This window comes from Jaculus jaculus, chromosome 8, assembly GCF_020740685.1.
Source record: "Jaculus jaculus isolate mJacJac1 chromosome 8, mJacJac1.mat.Y.cur, whole genome shotgun sequence".
In the NCBI taxonomy this organism is placed as follows: Eukaryota; Metazoa; Chordata; class Mammalia; order Rodentia; family Dipodidae; genus Jaculus; species Jaculus jaculus.
Genome location: NC_059109.1, coordinates 32,175,335 through 32,194,791, shown reverse-complemented (window position 1 = coordinate 32,194,791; position 19,457 = coordinate 32,175,335). Strand labels below are relative to the sequence as shown.

The 19,457-nt window shown below is 44.9% G+C and overlaps 1 protein-coding gene across 1 annotated transcript; it reads left to right on the top strand.

The window, feature by feature from the left end:
- The first annotated feature begins 1,702 nt into the window (after positions 1-1,702).
- Positions 1,703-17,622, top strand: Bag2 (BAG cochaperone 2). The gene is made up of 3 exons (XM_004668216.2): positions 1,703-1,854; positions 14,140-14,249; positions 16,245-17,622. The coding sequence occupies exons 1-3, from the start codon at positions 1,742-1,744 to the stop codon at positions 16,655-16,657; spliced, it is 636 nt and encodes a 211-aa protein (XP_004668273.1). The 5' UTR covers positions 1,703-1,741; the 3' UTR covers positions 16,658-17,622.
- The last annotated feature ends 1,835 nt before the right edge of the window (positions 17,623-19,457 follow it).

The window sequence follows — 19,457 nt, the reverse complement described above, 5'->3', positions numbered from 1 at the left end:
TAGAATTTGGATTTACTAAGGTATTGGATCTAGGATATGAGAGTCAGAGTTGGCATGATTCTAAGTCACTTGCTTTTGTTCTCAATACCAGAGATTGAACCTATAACCCAGGGCACTGGGTTCACATCTAGGTGAGAGCATAGCCAAGACAAAAGGTCAGCATCTATGTTCTCCTTGGACCTCTGTTCTTAACTGACTACCTATAAGAAAAAATCTGCCAGGTGTGTTGGCTCACGCCTTTAATCCCAGCACTTGGGAGGCAGAGGTAGGAGGATGGCTGTGAGTTCTATACCAGCCTGAGACTACATAGTGAATTCTAGGTCAGCCTGGGCTAGAGTGAGACCCTACCTCAAAAAACCAACAACAAAACCTCTCTTGCTCCTATTCTCTATCCTTAGCACTGGGCTATGGCCTTTTATATTTTATTTTGAGATAGCATCTTGCTGAATCTATCTTTGAACTCACTATGATCCAAGCAGGCCCTGAGCTCCTGTATCAGCTTCCAAAGTAACTGGTATTAGGCTTTTGTCACCAGATACAGCTTAGGCTTCCCCGAAGATTTCAAGGCTGTGTCATGAAATGACAAAATGTCACGGACAGTTAATGAATATATTTAAAATGAATTCCCATGAAACTGGGAGCCACAGTGAAGGGCTTGTGTCTCAGACATCAACAGTTTAAATGGCTTTGATCTCTTGATTAAAGGTTGCGATTGAGCATCAAATTATTATTTTGTCCTGTGCATTTTCATTCATGCAATGAGGCACAGAGTCATTGTGAAAAGAGTAAGACACAGTATTTAGATTATATTTTGAGCCCTGCTTCATTTTTTTTACGGACTTCTGACTTTGGAGCTTTATTCCATTTTTTTTTTTTTTATTCACAGAGTGTGAACTAGCCTTTAAAAAAAAAAAACTTTTATCTGCAAGGAGAGAGAGAATGGGCACATCAGGGCTTCTATTCCCTGCAAATGAACTTAAGATGCATGTGTCACTTTCTGCATCTGGCTGTATGTGGGTACTGGGGAATTGAACCCGTGTCGTTCCGCTTTGCAGGCAAGTGCCCTAACCACTGAGTCATCTCTTTAGCCCAAAATAGCCTTCTTAATTCAGTTACATTTTACTCAAACTCCAACAAACGTCAGTAAAAATCTCCATTAGAAAGCGTGAAAAGGATATAAATTCGCCTTCCCACATAGAACTGGGCAGAGGAAAATGCCGTAGCACTTATTTGTTCATTTATTTTTACTTACCTACAGCTTCCTGTTGTCCTCATCTTGGGAAAATGACTGCTAGGGGACAGATCAGACAAGTGTAGAGTTCCTGCAAGGAAGGTGGATTAAAATACCTTCTGTGTCACAAAGAGCCCTCTTCTCCCACCTCATGGGATTGGAACGTTTTTGTTTCAGCTATGAATTATGGGTGCCAGTGGAAAGCTCACTAGTCATCGGAGAGCCTGGGCCGCGTTAGATACCTTCCCTTCCCGGGAGCGGGTCTGTGCCCGGCCGGCGGCCCCGCCCTCCCTCCGTCGCTCGCGGCGCGGGGAGCGGGTGTCCCCGGCGAGCCAGCGCGCGCCCGCCTGCCCTTGTTTGGCCACGCGGTGCCCGGGCCGCCCGGCGGCGTCAGAGGTGGGGGCCGCGCGGTGGCGGAGTCGGTGACGGCGACCGTGACGGTGACGGCTCCCCGCCCGCCCGCGAGGGTGACCTCCGCGCCCCGCCTCGCCCGCCCTGCCCCGGGCTCAGATGGCTCAGGCGAGGATCAGCGCCAAAGCCAACGAGGGGCGCTTCTGCCGCTCCTCCTCCATGGCCGACCGCTCCAGCCGCCTGCTGGAGAGCCTGGACCAGCTGGAGCTCAGGTGAGCGCGGGCACCCAGGGATGGAGGGACGGCGAGCGAGGGATGGAGGGACGCGGACTCGGAGGGAGCACGGGTTCCAGACCCCCCGCCCCGCGCCCCGCGCCCCGCGCCCCGCGCCCGTCCCTGCCCGCCGGCGCAGGCCTCCCCGGGAGCAAGCGCGGCGGGCGGCGGACCGCGCACGGAAACCCGAGGAAAGTTGCAGCGGCGACGCGGGGAGAGGACGAGGGCCCGCACCCTGGGTCTGTAGGACAGAACTTCCAGAAGCTTCCGTGGGGTCCCAGATCCCTTTGTTCGCTACTTCTGTGGGAGGCGGCAGTTGACACTGAGTTGTATTGTTTTGTTTCTCCAAAGCATTTCACGGCAAGGTGGGGGGGGGGGAATCCCAGCTTCCTCCAGAGACCAGAATTAGGGGGCGGGGAGGTAGGTTCAGCGGGGCCGGAGACCACGCGAGGAGGGCGTCGGTCCAGCTCTCCTCCCTGCACGCGCTCCGCTCACTAGTTCTCCCGGGAAGACTCGGCCACAGCTCCCCTGCGAGTCTCCGGTGAAGGCATAAAGGACTGTCACCTTTTCCTTTCCATCTGCTGAGGATCGGGTGAAGGAATCCGCCCTGTGTGGAATTCTAAGTGGTTGGATACTAACACATTTTGTAAACACTTTTCCCTTAAGCGCGTATGATTTTTTTTTTTTTTTTTGTATTTTCTGTACACACTCGTGTCTCTGAAATTTGGGTTGTGAAATGGAAATCCTACTGAGGTTCCCTTAATCTCTCTAGTTTCCTCCCGCTTGCTTCTGGCGGCCCCAGAGTGTGAGCCCAAGCTGACCATGCCTCCCTCCGCCCACACACCAGCAGCAACAAGTAAAACAGCCACCTTCTCTTCTAGCACTTGTTCTATTTACTAGCTGAAAAGAACAGGAACTTAAAACTCTCCATCTCTAATAACTTCATAAGAAGCAGCAGAGAGAGAGACCAGGGTTCTGCGCATAATGAGACAAAACCGAGAAGCGCTGTGCCTTCAGGGACCTAAGGCAGAAGCTCAAAGCCTCAGGTCAGGGGCTAGGCTACTTCAAGTCCCTTTGAGGAATATTTCTTTTTATGTGGCATCCCAGCAGCCCAGGTCTTTGGAACTTCCGCAGTATATTCTCATTTCAAACTTTCTCTTCTGGTCAGAAAGATCCCCCCACACACTCCCCAGGGGTGAGGAGGTTGTTACCACTCCTTCAAGCTGAGTCATTGTCCTGAAACCTGAACTATTGTCTCCCAAGTGGTAGGTGCCGAGCACTCACTGCACAGCGCCTCTTGAAGAGAAAGTCTTAAGATCTGAGTATATTCCAATATCTGGTTAATGTGAAATGAGTTCTAATTAGTGCACATGAGTGATGATAAGTTTAGCAGTTGTTCTGGGCAGGAAAGTGTAGCGTGTGTTCAGTTGTTGAGAGATTTTACTAGTAAACTCTGGACTTTGGTAAACTTTGTTTCTTCCTTAAAGGATGCAATGCACACCAAAAACAAGTATGTCAGTAGGTAAGCAGAAATTGAGAAAAATGCAAATAGTGCAACTTTTAAGATATTTTGTGGGTTTTGTTATTTTTTTAAGCCATAAGGGCAATGAATGTCACGCTATTAAATTAGACTGCTGTCCACATGTTAAATGAAAACATGAGACTCATGTCATTTTCCTTTTTTTTTTTTTTCTTTTGAGGTAGGGTCTCGCTGTAGCCCAGGCTGGAATTCACTATGCAGTCTCAGGGTAGCCTTGAACTCATGGTAATCCTCCTACTTCTGCCTCAAGTGCTGAGATTAAAGGCGTGTGCTACCATGCCCAGCCCTCCTTAATTATGCATGTATGTATGTATTTATTTGAGAGAAAGAGGAAGAGAAAATGGCCATGCCAGGGCCTCTAGCCATTGCAGACGAACTCCAGACTCGTGTGTCACCTTGTGCATCTGGTTTATGTAGATACTGGGGAATCAAACCTGGGTCCTTAGGCTTCACAGGCAATTGCCTTAACCTCTAAGCCATCACCCCAGCCCTTGTTTGTTTTTTTCCTTCCTTCCTTCCGTCCTTCCTTCCTTCCTTTCTTTTTTACTATTTTTATTTTTCTTGGGAGAGAGACAGAGAATGGGTGCACTAGGACCTTCAGTCTGCTGGGAACGGATGTCAGACATGTGTACCCCCTTGTGGCACATGTGCGACATTGCATGCTTGCATCACTGTGTCTGGCTACATGAGACCTGGAGATTTGAACATGAGTTCTTAGGCTTCGCAAGCAAGCACCTTTACCACCAAGCCATCTCTCTAGCCCTCATTTTCATTGATAGCTTGATTTTGTGTTAAGTATGATTGATAAAGTATCAGGTTGGATAGAGTGAACAATTTTTAGTTAAATGCTTGTGTTTCTGCCCTCCAGTCACAATCATTCTGTTGGTTGTGAAAGAAATTTCTTGATTATGAAACTGAAAAGAAATTAAACCAAATGGTTTATGATCTGGAGTATAAACTGGCCTATATTATGTTGAAAATTCTTTTAAAATATTGCATCCTGTTCTACAAACTGTTAAAGATTCTCATTTCAAATACCTTTACCATTACACTAGCTTAAAATTTGAAACAAAATTTTTTAAATTTTATTTTATCTATGTATTTGAGAGACAGAGAGAGGGAAAGAGAGAGAGGGAGAGAGCACATGCCAGGGCCTCTAGCCACTGCAAGCAAACTCCAGATGCATGTGCCACCATGTGCATCTGGTTTACGTGGGTTCTAGGGAGTCATACCTGGGTCCTTAGGCTTCACAGGCAAGCATCGTAACCGCTAAGCCATCTCTCCAGCCCAAAACAGATTTTTTTTTTTTTTTGGTGTTTTGTTTTCTTTTGTTTTTCGAGGTAGGAACTCACTCTTGCCCAGACTATCCTGGAATTCATTATGTAGTCTCAGGGTGGCCTTGAAATCACAGTGATCCTCCTACCTCTGCCTTCCGAGTGCTGGGATTAAAGGCATATGACACCACGCCCGGCTCAAACAAAAAAAAAATTTAACCACATTTCACTTTTATTGCTTTGCTTCCTTTCTTTCCTGGCTTTCATGACCAGTTTTATGGAATCTGAGTTTTGCACTTGTCATGGTTTTGACACTCTGCTAATTATTATGCAGGTATCAGAGTTTATAAATGTATCCGTTATTTTCTCATCACTAGGATAAAACGAACAGTTTATGGAAGGAAAGGAGATAGGATGGCTTTGAATTGTGAAGGAAGTATCATGGTGGGGAAGACATGACAGGAGCAGACATTCACCCTCACATTGTCACATCAACAGGGAGGAAGTAGAGAGCAAAAAGGGCTGGAAGAGGAGCTGGGTTGTAATAACTCAAGGCCCACCTCCAGTGACCCACTTCTTCCAACAAGGCTTCACCTCCTAAAGGTTCCACAACCTTTTCAAATAGTACCACCATCTGGGGAGTAAGTCTTCTGATACACAAGGCTAAGGGGAACATTTTATATTCAATCCACCACAATAAAAAAATACGTGTATTATCTGTTTGTATGTCAGATTCCATTTCTTTGTGGAAGTTATGATTATCTGTATTCTATAGGTGAGAAATTGAGGCTTCAAAGTAAATGATTTGTCTAAAGTCACACAATAGAATCGTGGACTTGGACACAGGAAGGCTGGCTTTTGAAACTAAAATCTTATTTCTGAGTAAATATGTCCCTTTTTAAATGGTCACATCTATATGTGAAAAAATATGATTTTATTGAAAGATAAATATTTAATGTAAATTAACTTTGCATTCAATAAATACTGAACACTCAGCATGTCCCAGTACTTCTAGAAGGCTTGCAGGTGGTAAGACAGCTGTTTAGGGTTTTGGAGATTGGCAAAGGGGAAAGTGGCAGGTAGTACTGGGAGACTGTCTGTCTGCGCACTTCCTAACATTCACCACATAGTGGCTTTTTTCTCAGCTCTTCACTCAGCCAGGAAATGATGACTATGGTGAGGGGCCTGTGAAACAAGCCATTCTCTTGCCTTCAAGTTTCTTACTGCATAGGGTTTCTTGTTAGGGTGTGTCAGTGTTCTTGTACTCACACAGCAAGATGACAGTGTAGCCAATGATGCGTGACAGCCTGTAATTTTAAAGGGCACTTTTCATATGCATTGTAATTTGAAACTTTAAAGAACCCTTCCAGAGAGGGCAGCACATATTATCGTTAGAAATGAAGGACTAAGTGGCTGGCCAAGACCAAAAGACTAATAAGTAGGTCTGAACACCGACATCGTGATTAGGAAAGCTCTTTGAAACTTCACTTTGCCAAGCATATGACATGAACTCTGCAGCAGTCTTTTGCTACAGGGGTATCAAGTAAGAAAGTAGTCTGTGAGTGTAAGGCTTGGTTTTGGTGTGGTGGCGCAGGCCTTTAATCCCAGCACTCGGGAGGCAGAGGTAGGAGGATCGCTGTGAGTTTGAGGTCACCCTGAGATTACATAGTGAATTCCAGGTCAGTCTGGGCTAGAGCAAGGCCCCACCTAGAAAAAACAAAAACAAAAAAATAATAAAGAATTGTTTTTGGAAATTATTTTGTTCAAATATACCTATGGATGTAAGCATTCATCATTTCCCTTTCTTTTTCCTCTTCTTCTCCTCCTCCTCCCTCCTCCTCCCTCTTCCTTCTCTTCCTCCCTCTTCCTTCTCCTCACTCCTTCCTTTTCCTCCTTCTCCTCCTCCTCCTCCCTCTTCTTCTTTATGTAGGGTCTCTCTCTAGTCCAGGCTAACCTGGAAGTCATTATATAGTCTTAAGATGGCCTTGAACTCAGTGATCCTCCTACCTCTGCCTCCCAAGTGCTGGGTTTAAAGGCATGCACCACCACGCCCCGCTTATTCCCTCCTTTTATGAAGCTTACAAGTAAATGATTTGTCTGAAGTCATATGGTAGAGGCTCACATCCCTCTTGTTAGCACATGAGCTTATGTTCATACTCATAAGTATTAAATAACTCCTATGACGCTATCATGGGCCAGCACCTGTTCTAGCACGTCATGCATAGTGACTTGTACTTCTGTGTCTAGGGTTTAGTCAGTGCTGTGCGTTCTTGTGTAAAACTCCTTCCTTGTTTTGCTTCATTCACTCACAGCCACTGTCTCTGAATTTCGCACATGGAGTAGTGACCAGAAAGTGAGAGGTAGTGCTGGCAGTTGCTGCTGCCCGTCTTGTGAGTTTCTGCAGTAGTTACGGTCTCAGTAACATCACTTTGTACCATGCTTACCCTTCCACCACTGTGTCCTTATGGTACCTCCAGTACAATTTCCCCCGATGCCAGCGTCCTGAGGACCAGCTGGGAGCATGCGCTCCAGTTTCATCCTCATGGAAATTCTCATTGAAAGCCAGGCGAAGTCAGGCGTGGTGGCACACGCCTTTAATCCCAGCACTAGGGAGACAGAGGTAGGAGGATCGCCGTGAGTTCGAGGCCACCCTGAGACTACATAGTGAATTCCAGATCAGCCTGGACTAGAGTGAGACCCTGCCTTAAAAAAACAAAAACAACAAGATTCTCACTGAAATGCTTTAGTGCCAGCCTGCTTCGTTGTGATGTGGTGGTGTACCAGGAACACAGCCAGCCTGGCATGAGGAGAGGAGCTCTCCCAACTTGGACGTGTAGCTCCTTTCAGGCTCTGTCAGGATGGACAGAACTGCTGCCTGCACCAGAACTGTTGTCATGTGAGATCCTCGGAACGATGAAGACAAAGCCAGAGGCTGGAAGTCTCAGAGTTCCAGCAGAAAGCAACAGAAAGGCAGACAATGCTAGAGACACAAAAGCTAGAGACCTTCTCAAACTAATGGAAAAGCTATAGAAAACAAACGACAACAACCAAAAAAAGAAAAAAAAAAAACACAATAACAACTATGAATTGAATTTAATGACAGAGTGATACTTTTTTTTTGATTTTTTTGAGGTAGGGTCTCACTCTAGCCCAGGTTGACCTGAAATGCACTATATAGTCTCAGGATGTGATGGCCTTGAGCTCACTTCTTCTTCTTCTCCTCTTCCTCCTCCCTCTTCCTTCTCCTCCTTCCTCAGCCTCCTGAGTAATGTAATGGGATTAAAGGCAGTGTGCCACTGGGGTGGGGTTTTTTTTGGGGGGGGTGCTTTATGAGCCAGGGCCTTACTCTAGCCCAGGCCGACCTGGATCTCACTGCAAAGTCTTAGGCTAGCCTTGAACTCACAGGGATCCTCCTACCTCTGCCTCCCAAGTACTAGGATACAAGGTGTGGACCACCACGCCCACTTACATTTATTTAAAGGTTTTTAAAAGAACAAGTTGAACCTAAGATGTAGTTCCTGGTCTGGGGATGAGGCTTAGTTGGTAGAGTGATTGCCTAACATGCACAAAGCCCTGGGCTTGATCCCCAGCATCCTATAAATGGGGTGTGGAGGTGTACTCTTGCAGAGGTGACTGTGGGAGAACACAAGTTCAAGGTCAGCCTGGCTACACAGGGAGCTCAAAGTCAGCCTGTGGTACATGAGACCCAGTCTCTTTTTAAAGTGCATTTCCTGTAAACAAATGATCAGGGCTAGAGGAGGTAATTGCTTTAAGGGAAGGGAAGGAGGAAGTTGTGAAGGAAAATTCCTGCCAGAGGGAAACTGAGTCAGGGAGAATGGTATTGGAAAAAGGAATAGCAGATGAAAAAAAATATCCCTACAAAACTCAAACCCCCAAATTCCTCTTTTCTTTTTCCCTCCCCTCACCCCTTTTCAGTGCTGGGGATCCAACACAAGGCTTTGCCAGACTTGGCAAGTGCTGGACATACCAAATGGAGCTACATTTCCGGCTCAAAGTATCTTCTTGTATTTATTTATTTTGGCTTTTCAAGGTAGAGTCTCACTCCCTAGCCCAGGCTGATCTGGAATTCACTATGTAGTTGCAGGGTGGCCTTGAACTCCTGGAAAACCCACCTCTGCCTTTAGTGCTGGGATTAAAGGCATGTGTCACCATGCCTGGCTCACAGTAGTTTCATTAAGTTGTTTTTTTTTTTTTTTCAGAAGTCTCCTTTTACTCTGTGCTATATATCATGCTTAATGTTGTAGCTTCTTACTGTACATGAGTCTCTCTAAAACAGCATTTAATTCTATTTTAATCACCTGTATTTCCATATAGCCTCAAGTGTTAAAAACAAATCTCTCAGCATCTTCTTGTTCACTGATCACATGGTTGTGCATCATTTATCTAAATAGTGGAGCCATGATTAGTGGTTTTAAACTAAGCATTTCATGGTAATGCTAGTCTGCCTTGTTCACATGTACTGAACTGTAATTTATCTGTCAGCGTATGGTAATGTAACCAAAAAATAGTGCTGGAAGAGAGCATTACTAGTATCTTATGGATTATTGTGTTTATTTCTCAGCTAAATTGTTATCTGCCTCTACTGCTCTGACAAACACAATTTTATGTATATATTTGGTATCTTGAAAAGTAAAGATAGGCTGAGTGCTACTTTGGGGTCTGGCAGGTGGGTAATGTGGCTGGGATGGAAGCGGGAATCCTTTTTTGGGGAACAACATGGGTGAACCAAACGTTGCTGCTCCCTTGCAGCAGCAAACTGGGTTAATTCTCCCATGATCTTGTGTTTCTGGCCTCATTCAAATGAAAACTCCATCAATTCTTTACAGTAGCCAACAATATGCTCATTGCAACCTACAAGAAGAAAGTGCCCTGGAAATAGAAAAAAATTTTAAGATGTAAGATTTTTCCCAGTCTTGTTTTTTATAATTCTGTAATCTAGCTTTGAATGACAGGCGCTGCTGGTGTGAATGTGTTCAGCAAGTGCATCTGGGTGTGGCTGTGAAAGTAGGGAACAAAGTATTTCCATTATATTGGAGGCTCAGAGCTGGGCGTGGAGCTCAGTCGGTAGAGTGCATGTCTAAAGCCCCGGGTCCAACCCGTCGCATCTAGCCAGTGTGGCCGCACAGCCTGTACCCCTCAGCACTCAGAAGGTATGAGCAAGAGGATTCGCATGTAGACAGGAGTTCAAGATCACCCTCAGCCACACAGCCAGCTGCAGGCAAGTCTGGGATACATGAGACTCAGTCTCAAAAAATAAAAGTTTAAAAAATTAATGAGGCTTTCTCCTGAAATCTGAGAAAAAATTCTAGGCTGAAGGAATGACTCAGTGAATAAACCACTTGCCAGCTTAAGCTGGAATAGCTGCTGGGTTTGATTTCTCGACCCCGTGTTACAAAGTGAATCCTAGTATGCAGATAGTGACTGTGAGGTGGGAGGCAGAGGAGGATTTCCCAGAAGCTCACATGCACACACTCAACAAAATAAAAGTTTTAAAAAGATGCCTCAGTCTGGCATAGCACTTTAATCCCAGCACTCGGAAAGATGAGATAGGAGGATTGCTGTGAGGTTAAGGCCAGCCTGGGTTTCAGAGTAAGTTCCAGATCAGGTTGGCCTAGAGTGAGACCCTGCTAAAAAAAAAAAAAAAAAAAAAAAAAAAGCCGGGCGTGGTGGTGTACACCTTTAATCCCAGCTCTCGGAAGGCAGATAGGTGGATCACTGTGAGTTCGAGATCACCCTGAGAATACAGAGTGAATTCCAGGTCAACCTAGGTTAGAGTGAGAACCTACCTTGCAAAGCCAAAAAAAAAGAAAAGAAAAGAAATCAAGGTTTCCAGTTATAAGTTGGACCTATAAAAATAGCATATCTCAAGTCAGTAACAATTGGCTAGAAAATGTAATTAAAGCAGGACATGGTGACTTACTCTTGTAATCCCAGCAAGGTAGGAAGAACACTATGAGTTCAATGCCAGCCTGTGCTAAAGAGTGAATTCTAGGTTAACATGAACTAGAGTAAGACCTTGCTTTAAAAAAAAAAAAAAGAAAGAAAGAAAGCCGGGCATGATGGCGCATGCCTTGAATCCCAGCACTTGGGAGGCAGAGGTAGGAGGACCACCAAGAGTTTGAGGCAGCCTGAGACTACACAGTGGTGAATTCCAGGTCAGCCTGGGGCTAGAGTGAAACCCTACCTCGAACAAGGAAAGAAAGGAAGGGAGGGAGGGAGGGAGGGAGGGAAAAGAAAAGAAAAGAAAAGAAAAGAAAAGAAAAGAAAAGAAAAGAAAAGAAAAGAAAAGAAAAGAAAAGGAGTATAATTAAAATTATTTACAATTGCAGCACTATCCAGTCTCTAGAACCCTTATGAATTCACAAGGCTTCTATGAACAATATTTGAAAACTCTTACTAAAGAGTACAGGGCTAGGAGGAAGGCTCAGTGCGTTCAGATCCCCAGCTCTCACACAAATGCAGGTAGGCGTGTTGGCTGCACGTCATCCCAGTGCAGAAGGGAAGACAGGGAATGCCTCCAGCAAGCTGGCTATCTCAACTAGCTGCATTGGCAAGTTGTTCACTCAAGTGAGAAACCCTGCCTCAATAAAATAAGGAGAGTGATCAGGAAAAGATAACAGCTGTCAACCTCCGTCCCCATGTGCCCACAGGCAGGCACACACATACAAACACACACAGAGAGAAAGAGATAAATAGACTGCAAAAGTATAGAAGACTGAACTTTTTTATATTTTTTATTTTTATTTATTTATTTATTTATTTTTGGTTTTTCAAGGTAGGGTTTCATTCTAACCCAAGTTGACCTGGAATTCACTATGTAGTCTCAGGTGGCTATGAACTCAAGGCAATCCTCCTACCTCTGCCTCCCAAGTGCTGGGATTAAAGTATGTGCCACCACACCCGGCCTAAAAGACTGAAAGAAATATGAATTAAATGACACTGTCATAAAGTTGTCCAGTTTCCTATAAGTTTACTGGAGAGTTTACCTGGGAGAAGAAAGGTGTATAAATAACAGCTATCGTAGAAGACTGGGGTGCTGTTCTACTAATTACAAGGCTGATTCTGGAAAAAGCTGAGTGCTGCTATAAAAACAGTCAAATACAGTGGCATATGGAGTAGAGATTTCAGAGGTAAATAGTATATAAATCATTTGGATAAAGATAATTTGGCATAACCAATTTTAAGGAAAATGGTTTGCTGTTTGAAAGAAAATACAACTGGTGGGCTGCGGAGATGGCTTAGCAGTTAAGGTGTTTGCATGTGGAACCTAAGGACCCACGTTAGCCAGATGCACACGGAGGCACACGCATCTGGAATTCGTTTGCAGTGGCTGGAGGCCCTGGCGTGCCCATTCTCTTTTTCTCTCTTCATCTCTCTCTCAAATAAATAAATAAAATATTTTTTAAAAAATACAACTGGTACCTAAACACATCAGTATATAATAGTGTGTTAAAGACACAATGTCAGAGAGGTGGAACTAAAGTAGGAGATGGAGGATGTGGGGAGATGTCTCAGCAGTTAGAGGCACTTGCATACAAAGCCCAGTGACCCTGGTTGCACCCAGTTCCTTGAGAAGCACATGCATCTGGAGTTCATTTGCAGTGGCAAGAAGTCCTAGCACCACCACCCCTCCCTCTGCTTATGAATAAATAAAAAAATATTTTAAATTAAAATAAAGTAGGAGATGAAAAAACATCTTATGTTCCAGAGATGAGCAAAGCACTTAAACAGAACTTCAGAAGTATAAGTTACAAGAGAAGACAAAGAAAAATGAATCCTCACTCAGGAGACTGGGACAAGAAGTCCTCAAGTTTGAGGCCAGCCTGGACTACGTAGTTCAAGACAGCCTTTCAGACCCTGGGGGCGGGAACTGGAAGAATTTTTTTAACGAGTCTCAAAGTAAAGACCTCACTGGGTGTGCTAACATGCCTGTAATCCGAAGTACTTGAGAGGCTGAGGCAGGAGGATCCAGAGTACAGGGCCAATCTCAGCAACATAACACAACTCTCAGAAAAAGGGAGGGAGGAAGGGGAGTTGGAGCGGAAACGAGGAAGAGAAGGGAGGGATCGCTTCAGTGAAGGCCATCCTGAGCAAAGCTCACACGTGGAGGATGGCGGGGGGTGACTGCAATGTCTGTTGGGTATGCAAATTCGTACTCAAGCTGCCGCCTGACAGTAACTCAGAGTGGAGTGGCAAAATCAAATGAGTATACATATGGCATAGTGTGCAGCAACTAGACGCTACCTGAATGGCTCTGAATAAAATAAGGGTGAAATAAAAAGAGAATGAGATAAAAATTAAAATATACAAATTAGGGCTAGAGGAATAGATTGACCATTAAGGTGTTTGCCTGCAAAGCGAAAGGACCCACGTTTGATTCCCTAGGACTCATGTTAGCCAGATGCACAAGGGAGTACACGCATCTTTTTTTTTTTGAGGTAGGGTCTCACTCTAGCTCAGGCTGACCTGAATAATAAATAAATAAATAATAAAATGTCCTATGCTCAGGGAAGAAAATGGGAGCAAGTCAAGTGGATAGTAAGAACATCTGGAAGAGCTTGTTTCTGGGGGGCTCATACCTATAATCCCAGCGGTCACGAGGCTGAGGTAGGAGTATTCACAGGTCGGTGGCCAGCCTCGGCTACATAGTTCAAGGAGACTTCAAGATCCTGTCTCCAAAACAAAACTTGGAAGAATTTTTCTTAAGGAATGATTTTTTTTTGTTGTTGTTTTTGTTTTTGTTTCACTGTAGCCCAGGCTGACCTGGAATTCACTATGTAGTCTCAAGGTGGCCTCAAACTCACAGTGATCCTCCTACCTCTGCTTCCTGAGTGCTGGGATTAAAGGTGTGCACCACCATGCCCAGCTAAGTAATAATTTTTTTCCATCGCTTTACTCCTGATTGTTAAACTTGGGCTGGAGAGAGATAGCTTAGTGGCTAAGGCACTTGCTTGCAAAGTCTAAGGACCCATGTTTGACCCTCCAGGTCCCATGTAAGCCAGATGCAAGGTGACATAAGCATACAAGGTGAAACATGCACACTAGGTGGTGCACTCCTCTGGAGTTCGTTGCAGTGACTAGAGGCCCCACCAATTTTTCTCTCCCTTACTCTCCCTCCCAGTCTTGCTCTATCACATTAAAAAAAAAGAAAAAAAAAAAAAGGCCAGTCTATTGACCTTGCCTCAAAAGGAAAAATAAAAATAAAAAAGCTGGGTGTGGTGATGCATGCCTTTAATCCCAGTACAAAGGAGGCAGAGGTAGGAGGATTACTGTGAGTTTGAGGCCACCCTAAGACTCCATAGTGAATTCCAGGTCATCCTGGGCTAGAGTGAGTCCTTGCCTCGAGAAAGAAAACAAAAAACAAAAACGAGCAAGAATGAAGGATGAGAGCTGAAGAATTGGAAGGATCCCAGTCATGTAACAGCTGATCTGTGTTCCCAATTCACACAGGGTTGAAGCTTTGAGAGAAGCAGCAACTGCCATTGAACAGGAGAAAGAAATCCTTCTGGAAATGATCCACAGCATCCAAAACAGCCAGGACATGAGGCAGATCAGTGATGGTGAGAACCACTTCCACCCATGGGGCTCATGTTTTAAGATGTTTTTGGTAAATGTGGGTCAGGCTTCTTTTAGTATGTCTGCCCTGGGCCTCAGCGTTTGACAGCAGCGGGCAGCTGAGCAGTCTGTCCGTCATTGCTCCTGTGTGCTGCCGACACCCCCAGGCTGTGGCGGGCAGGTAGGCCACAAGCAGTAAGACCCAGTGGCAGGCTGCAGATAACAGTTCTCTACGAGGTGTAGGCTGCAGGACCCTTGCGATCAGAGGGAAAGGTGAAAATGGAGGCAGAGACAGATGATTGACTTGAGGAGTAACAGAGAGAAGAAGTGGAGAAAGCAGAGGAAAGGCAAATTATGGGGCCAAAAAAGCATTAATGTAGCAAAACTGCCTGTCCGTAGCCTTGGAGGGCACCGGTTCTATCCAGTCATTCTCTGATCTGTGCTCCACAAAGCATGCCAGTGGGCCAGGGAGCCGGTGAGATACAACACAGACTTCCGGAACTGCTGTCCATCTACAGTGACTCTCATCTAGTCCGTCTTCACTGTCATGGCTAAAGATCAGTGAATTGGGAAGGAAGTTATGGAACAGGACAAGAAACAAATTTTTGACCGTTTCCTACAAATCATGAAATGCTGGGCCTGTGGCCCGTTCCATTATGTCTGGAAGAAACAAGGTCAATGTCCAGTTTGGTTGGGGGACCAGCTTGTCAATGGCGCTTCTCAGCCAAAACTTGGGACAGTGTTTCGTGTGTGTGTGTGTGTGTGTGTGTGTGTGTGTGTATGTGAGAGAGAGAGAGAGAGGTGTTCTCCTCTATGGCCCTTATGCTTTATTTCTTTGAGGCAGAGTCTGTCTCGGAACCTGGAGCTCTCATTTTTAGCTAGACTGACCCACCAGTGAGCCCCAGCAGTTCTGTCCTGCCTCCTTCAACTCCGGGGTTACAGGCATGTGTGGCCATGCACAGTTTGGCCCATGGGTGCTAGGGACTGAACGCAACTCCCCGTGCTTCTTCAGCAAGTGCTTTGGCCTGCTGAGCCGTGGCATCGGGCCCCTAGGGCAGAGGCTATAGCACGCACGTCCTGATGTGTACAGCTGACCTCCACACTCCCCGGCAGGAACCCTAGGTACAGTGCTTGCTTTTTTGGGGGGCGGGGGGAGTTTCTAGGTAGGGTCTCATTCTAGCCCAGGCTGACCTGGAACTCACTATGGAGTCTCAGGGTAGCCTCGATCTCATGGTAATCCTCCTACCTCTGCCTCCCCAGTGCTGGGATTTAAGGCGTGCGCCACCATGCCTGGCCATTGTTTGCTTTACACAGACTTGATTTCTATCCCAGTTACAAACGTAACTGTCCGAACTTGTGTGGACGTGCAGACTTGAGAAGCTACATGTATAAATATTCTCAGGGAAAAGCCATCTCACCCTTGCTCCATAACCTAATACTTTACTTTCTCAGTTAATCTTTTATGCTTTACTGTATGTTAGTGTTTACCTTTCTTTTTCTTTTGCTATTTTAAAGACATTTTTATTTTTTTTTTATTTATTTATTAGAGACAGAGAAAGGGAGAGAGAAAGAGAGACTGGGCACACCAGGGCTTCTAGCCACTGCAAATGAATTCCAGATGCTTGCGCCACCATGTTCATCTGGCTTACGTAGAACCTGGAAAATCGAACCTGGGTCCTTAGGCTTTGCCTTAACCACTAAGCCCAGTGTATACCTTTCTAAAACAGTCACCAAAGTGCATATAGAAAATAGCCACAAATACCAGGCATGGTGGTGCATGCCTTTAATCATAGCACTCAGGAGGCAGAGGTAGGAGAATTGTCATGAGTTCGAGGCCATCCTGAGATTACATAGTAAATTCCAGGTCTGCCTGGGCTAGAGTGAGACCCTACCTCAAAAAACAGAAAAGAAAATAGCCACAAATGATTTTCCTTAGCATTCTTGACATGGAGAAGTTTATGTCCCTTATTGATTGATATTTCAAAACTTTCCATGTTTAGGAGAAAGAGAAGAATTAAATCTGACTGCGAACCGTTTGATGGGACGAACGCTCACCGTTGAAGTTTCTGTTGAAACAATTAGGAATCCCCAGCAGCAAGAGTCCCTGAAGCATGCCACAAAGATTATAGACGAGGTGGTCACTAAGTTCTTGGATGACTTAGGAAATGCCAAGAGTCACTTAATGTCACTGTACAGTGCATGTTCATCTGAGGTGCCGCCTGGGCCAGTTGACCAGAAATTTCAGTCCATAGTCATCGGCTGTGCTCTTGAAGATCAGAAGAAAATTAAGAGAAGACTAGAGACTCTGCTTAGAAATATTGACAACTCTGACAAGGCCATCAAGCTACTAGAGCATTCAAAAGGAGCTGGTGCCAAAGTTCTTCAACAGAATACTGATAGCAAATTCAATTAGCCTTCAGTCCCAAGGCCACTGACAAAAATCATATAAAAAAACCACTATTTGAAGTGATCACTAGTTGTCCATGTTAGGCATAACCAGTTCTCTGATACTGACAGTTGTTTTGGATGAAACGATTCCAATGTCCACAGTTCACAAGTTCTAATTAAAATTAGAAGTATTTGAGTTACCTGTTTCTAAGTTTTTAGATGGCACTCTTGTCTTATACTAGAGCTTAGCACTATATATTTAACTTGTAAAACAACATCATATGTAGGGGAATAAATGTCACAGCAAAAACACTGCTGCCCTGTCCTCAACTTTGGAAGCACACGGGCACCGTGGCACGCAGTTGGCTTGAAGTTCCTCGTTGTGAGCAGTGAGCTCACATGCCTCACAGTTAGGAAAGCATTCAGCATGATTGCAGGGAAAAAAGAAAAACATCAGAACCTTGTCCTGCATGTTCGCAATGTTTTAGGTGTTATTTACACATCTTGTAACATGTACTTTTATAGATGTGGAAACATGACATAAAATGCCAGAAAAACCACTGTTTATTTTACCACTGTGAACAACTGTGTATCCACTTGCCCTCTCGAATGCATCCTGTTCTCTGGAGTTTCATTGTCACAACTTGCCCGTTTTCTTCACCTGGGGCCATGAAGCCTGCTCCTCTGCCTGTAAAGCCCTGTTCCACGCAGCTGTCCCACGGTGGACTTACCCACTCACTTCTTCCTGGATATCTGGGTTGCTTCCAACTTGTTGCTACAAGTTTATGTTCACAGACCTTATTCTTCCTTTCTGATGTTTGTATAAAATTTCCATGAATCTACATTTTCATGGCTTAAAATGCATTTCTAAAGTTTTTTTTGTGATATCAATTTGTACTTATACTATCTTTGGTAAAAGTAACCATTTCACTGTAATATTTCCATCATTGGGTATTTTTTCCACCATTAAACAAACAAAAAAAGAAACACCTTTCATTTGCCTCTTGCTTACTGACCAATATATTAATCCTTTTGTCTGTGGTTAATAAAGCATCCATAGAACACTTATTAAAAGTAAATCGTATTTGTAATACACAAAAACCTCAACAACTTCCCCAAATACTACTTTGACAACACTTTTTATTAGCATGTAGCTATCTATTTTTCACATTGAAGACAAGATCTAGGTGAGGGACATCCAATCTCTTTTTGCGGGCGGGGGGGGGCAGTTGAGGTAGGGTCTCACTCAGGCTCAGGCTGACCTGGAATTCACTATGTAGTCTCGGAGTGCCCTCATACTCACTGTGATCTTCCTACCTCTGCCTCCTGAGTGCTGGGATTAAAGGTGTGCACCACCACGCCCGGTGACATCCAGTCTTTTGAAGTTGCAGCAGATGGCTTGGGCTGCTCTTCTGAGACACATATCTGAAAGCGATGCTCTCTCAGGGGTCAGCAGCACTGAGCTGAATGTTCTGTGCCACTCTGCCTTTCTTCATAAAGCAGGTACAATCAGGACCCTCGTAACTTCCCTCCTTCCCATCCTGAATTCGATTTCACAAGAAAACTCATTCTTGCTGTAGAAAGCCTCTGGCCAGCACTTTTGGCTCCTGGCAGTAAGCTAGCTCACCCACAGTGGATCAGCTCACCGTCAGAAGACACTTTGTGTCACCTTGTGTACCAGCTTTTGGAACTTTCAGAAGCAGAAGTGTCTCTTAGGTTCCCAAACATTAGCCTCTGAATCCTTTCTACTTTGGGGAAATGTCCCCACCTCGCCCCATTCACCCTACATCAGTCTAGAACTTTTTTTTTTCCTTTGGTTTTTCAAGATAGGGTCTCACTCTAGCTCAGGCTGACCTGGAATTCACTGTGGAGTCTCAGAGTGGCCTTGAACTCACAGTGATCCTCCTACTTCTGCCTTCTGAGTGCTGGGATTAAAGGCGTGTGCCACCATGCCCGGTTAGATATTTTGTTGTTGTTGTTTGTTTTTCAAGGTAGGGTTTTGCCCTAGCCCAGGCTGACCTGGAATTTACTATGTAGTCTCAGGGTGGCCTCGAACTCACAGTGATCCTTCTACCTCTGCCTCCTGAGTGCTGGGATTAAAGGCGTGCATCACCACACCCGGCTTTTTTTTAATTAATTAATTTGAGAGAAAGGGAGAGAAGCAGACAGAGAGAGTGGGCACAGCAAGGCCTCTAGCCACTGCAAACAAACTTCAGACACGTGCCACCTTGTGCATCTGGTTTATGTGGGCACTGGGGATTCGAACCTGGGTCCTTTGGCTTTGCCAGCAAGTGCCTTAACCGCTAACCCATTTCTCCAGCCCTAGAATTTTTTTTTTTTTAATCAGAATTTCTGGCTGTCTCCCTGACCTCTGTATGTTTGTATGATTTCTTTCTCATTTTTTTAACACCAGCATTTTATTAGTGGTCATGGACTTACCAGACTTGAGTTGTGATAGTACATCTCCAAGCCTCTTGGGGTCCTTGGTCAGCAGTGTCTCCAGCTTTCTGAACTTTCAGTGTGATACACACATCATAAGGGATTTAGAGTGTATGATTTTACCTGCCTCAGTTGTCTACAATGTGACATCCTTTGTTAGTGCAGCTTCCAAGACTGTTCCCAACAGGGTGCTGGCCTTGAAGGCCACTTTCCACCTTTGCCCTTAAGGATAGGCTGTGTGTGTGATATGAAAGCTGGTGAGTCCTGCACAGGAGGTCTACCTCATCAACTTTGGGCTCAGTGAAAATCCTGCCTCCTTAAAATGATGACAAGTGCAAAACTGACCCTTGGGGGATGTTAATTAGTGAAACCCTTTTACATTGAAA

Coding starts and splice junctions, on each gene's coding strand:
- Bag2 (XM_004668216.2), top strand. CDS start 1,742: ATGGCTCAGGCGAGGATCAGCGCCAAAGCCAACGAGGGGCGCTTCTGC. Junction 1,855..14,139: donor CTGGACCAGCTGGAGCTCAG/GTGAGCGCGGGC, acceptor CAATTCACACAG/GGTTGAAGCTTTGAGAGAAG. Junction 14,250..16,244: donor CATGAGGCAGATCAGTGATG/GTGAGAACCACT, acceptor TTCCATGTTTAG/GAGAAAGAGAAGAATTAAAT.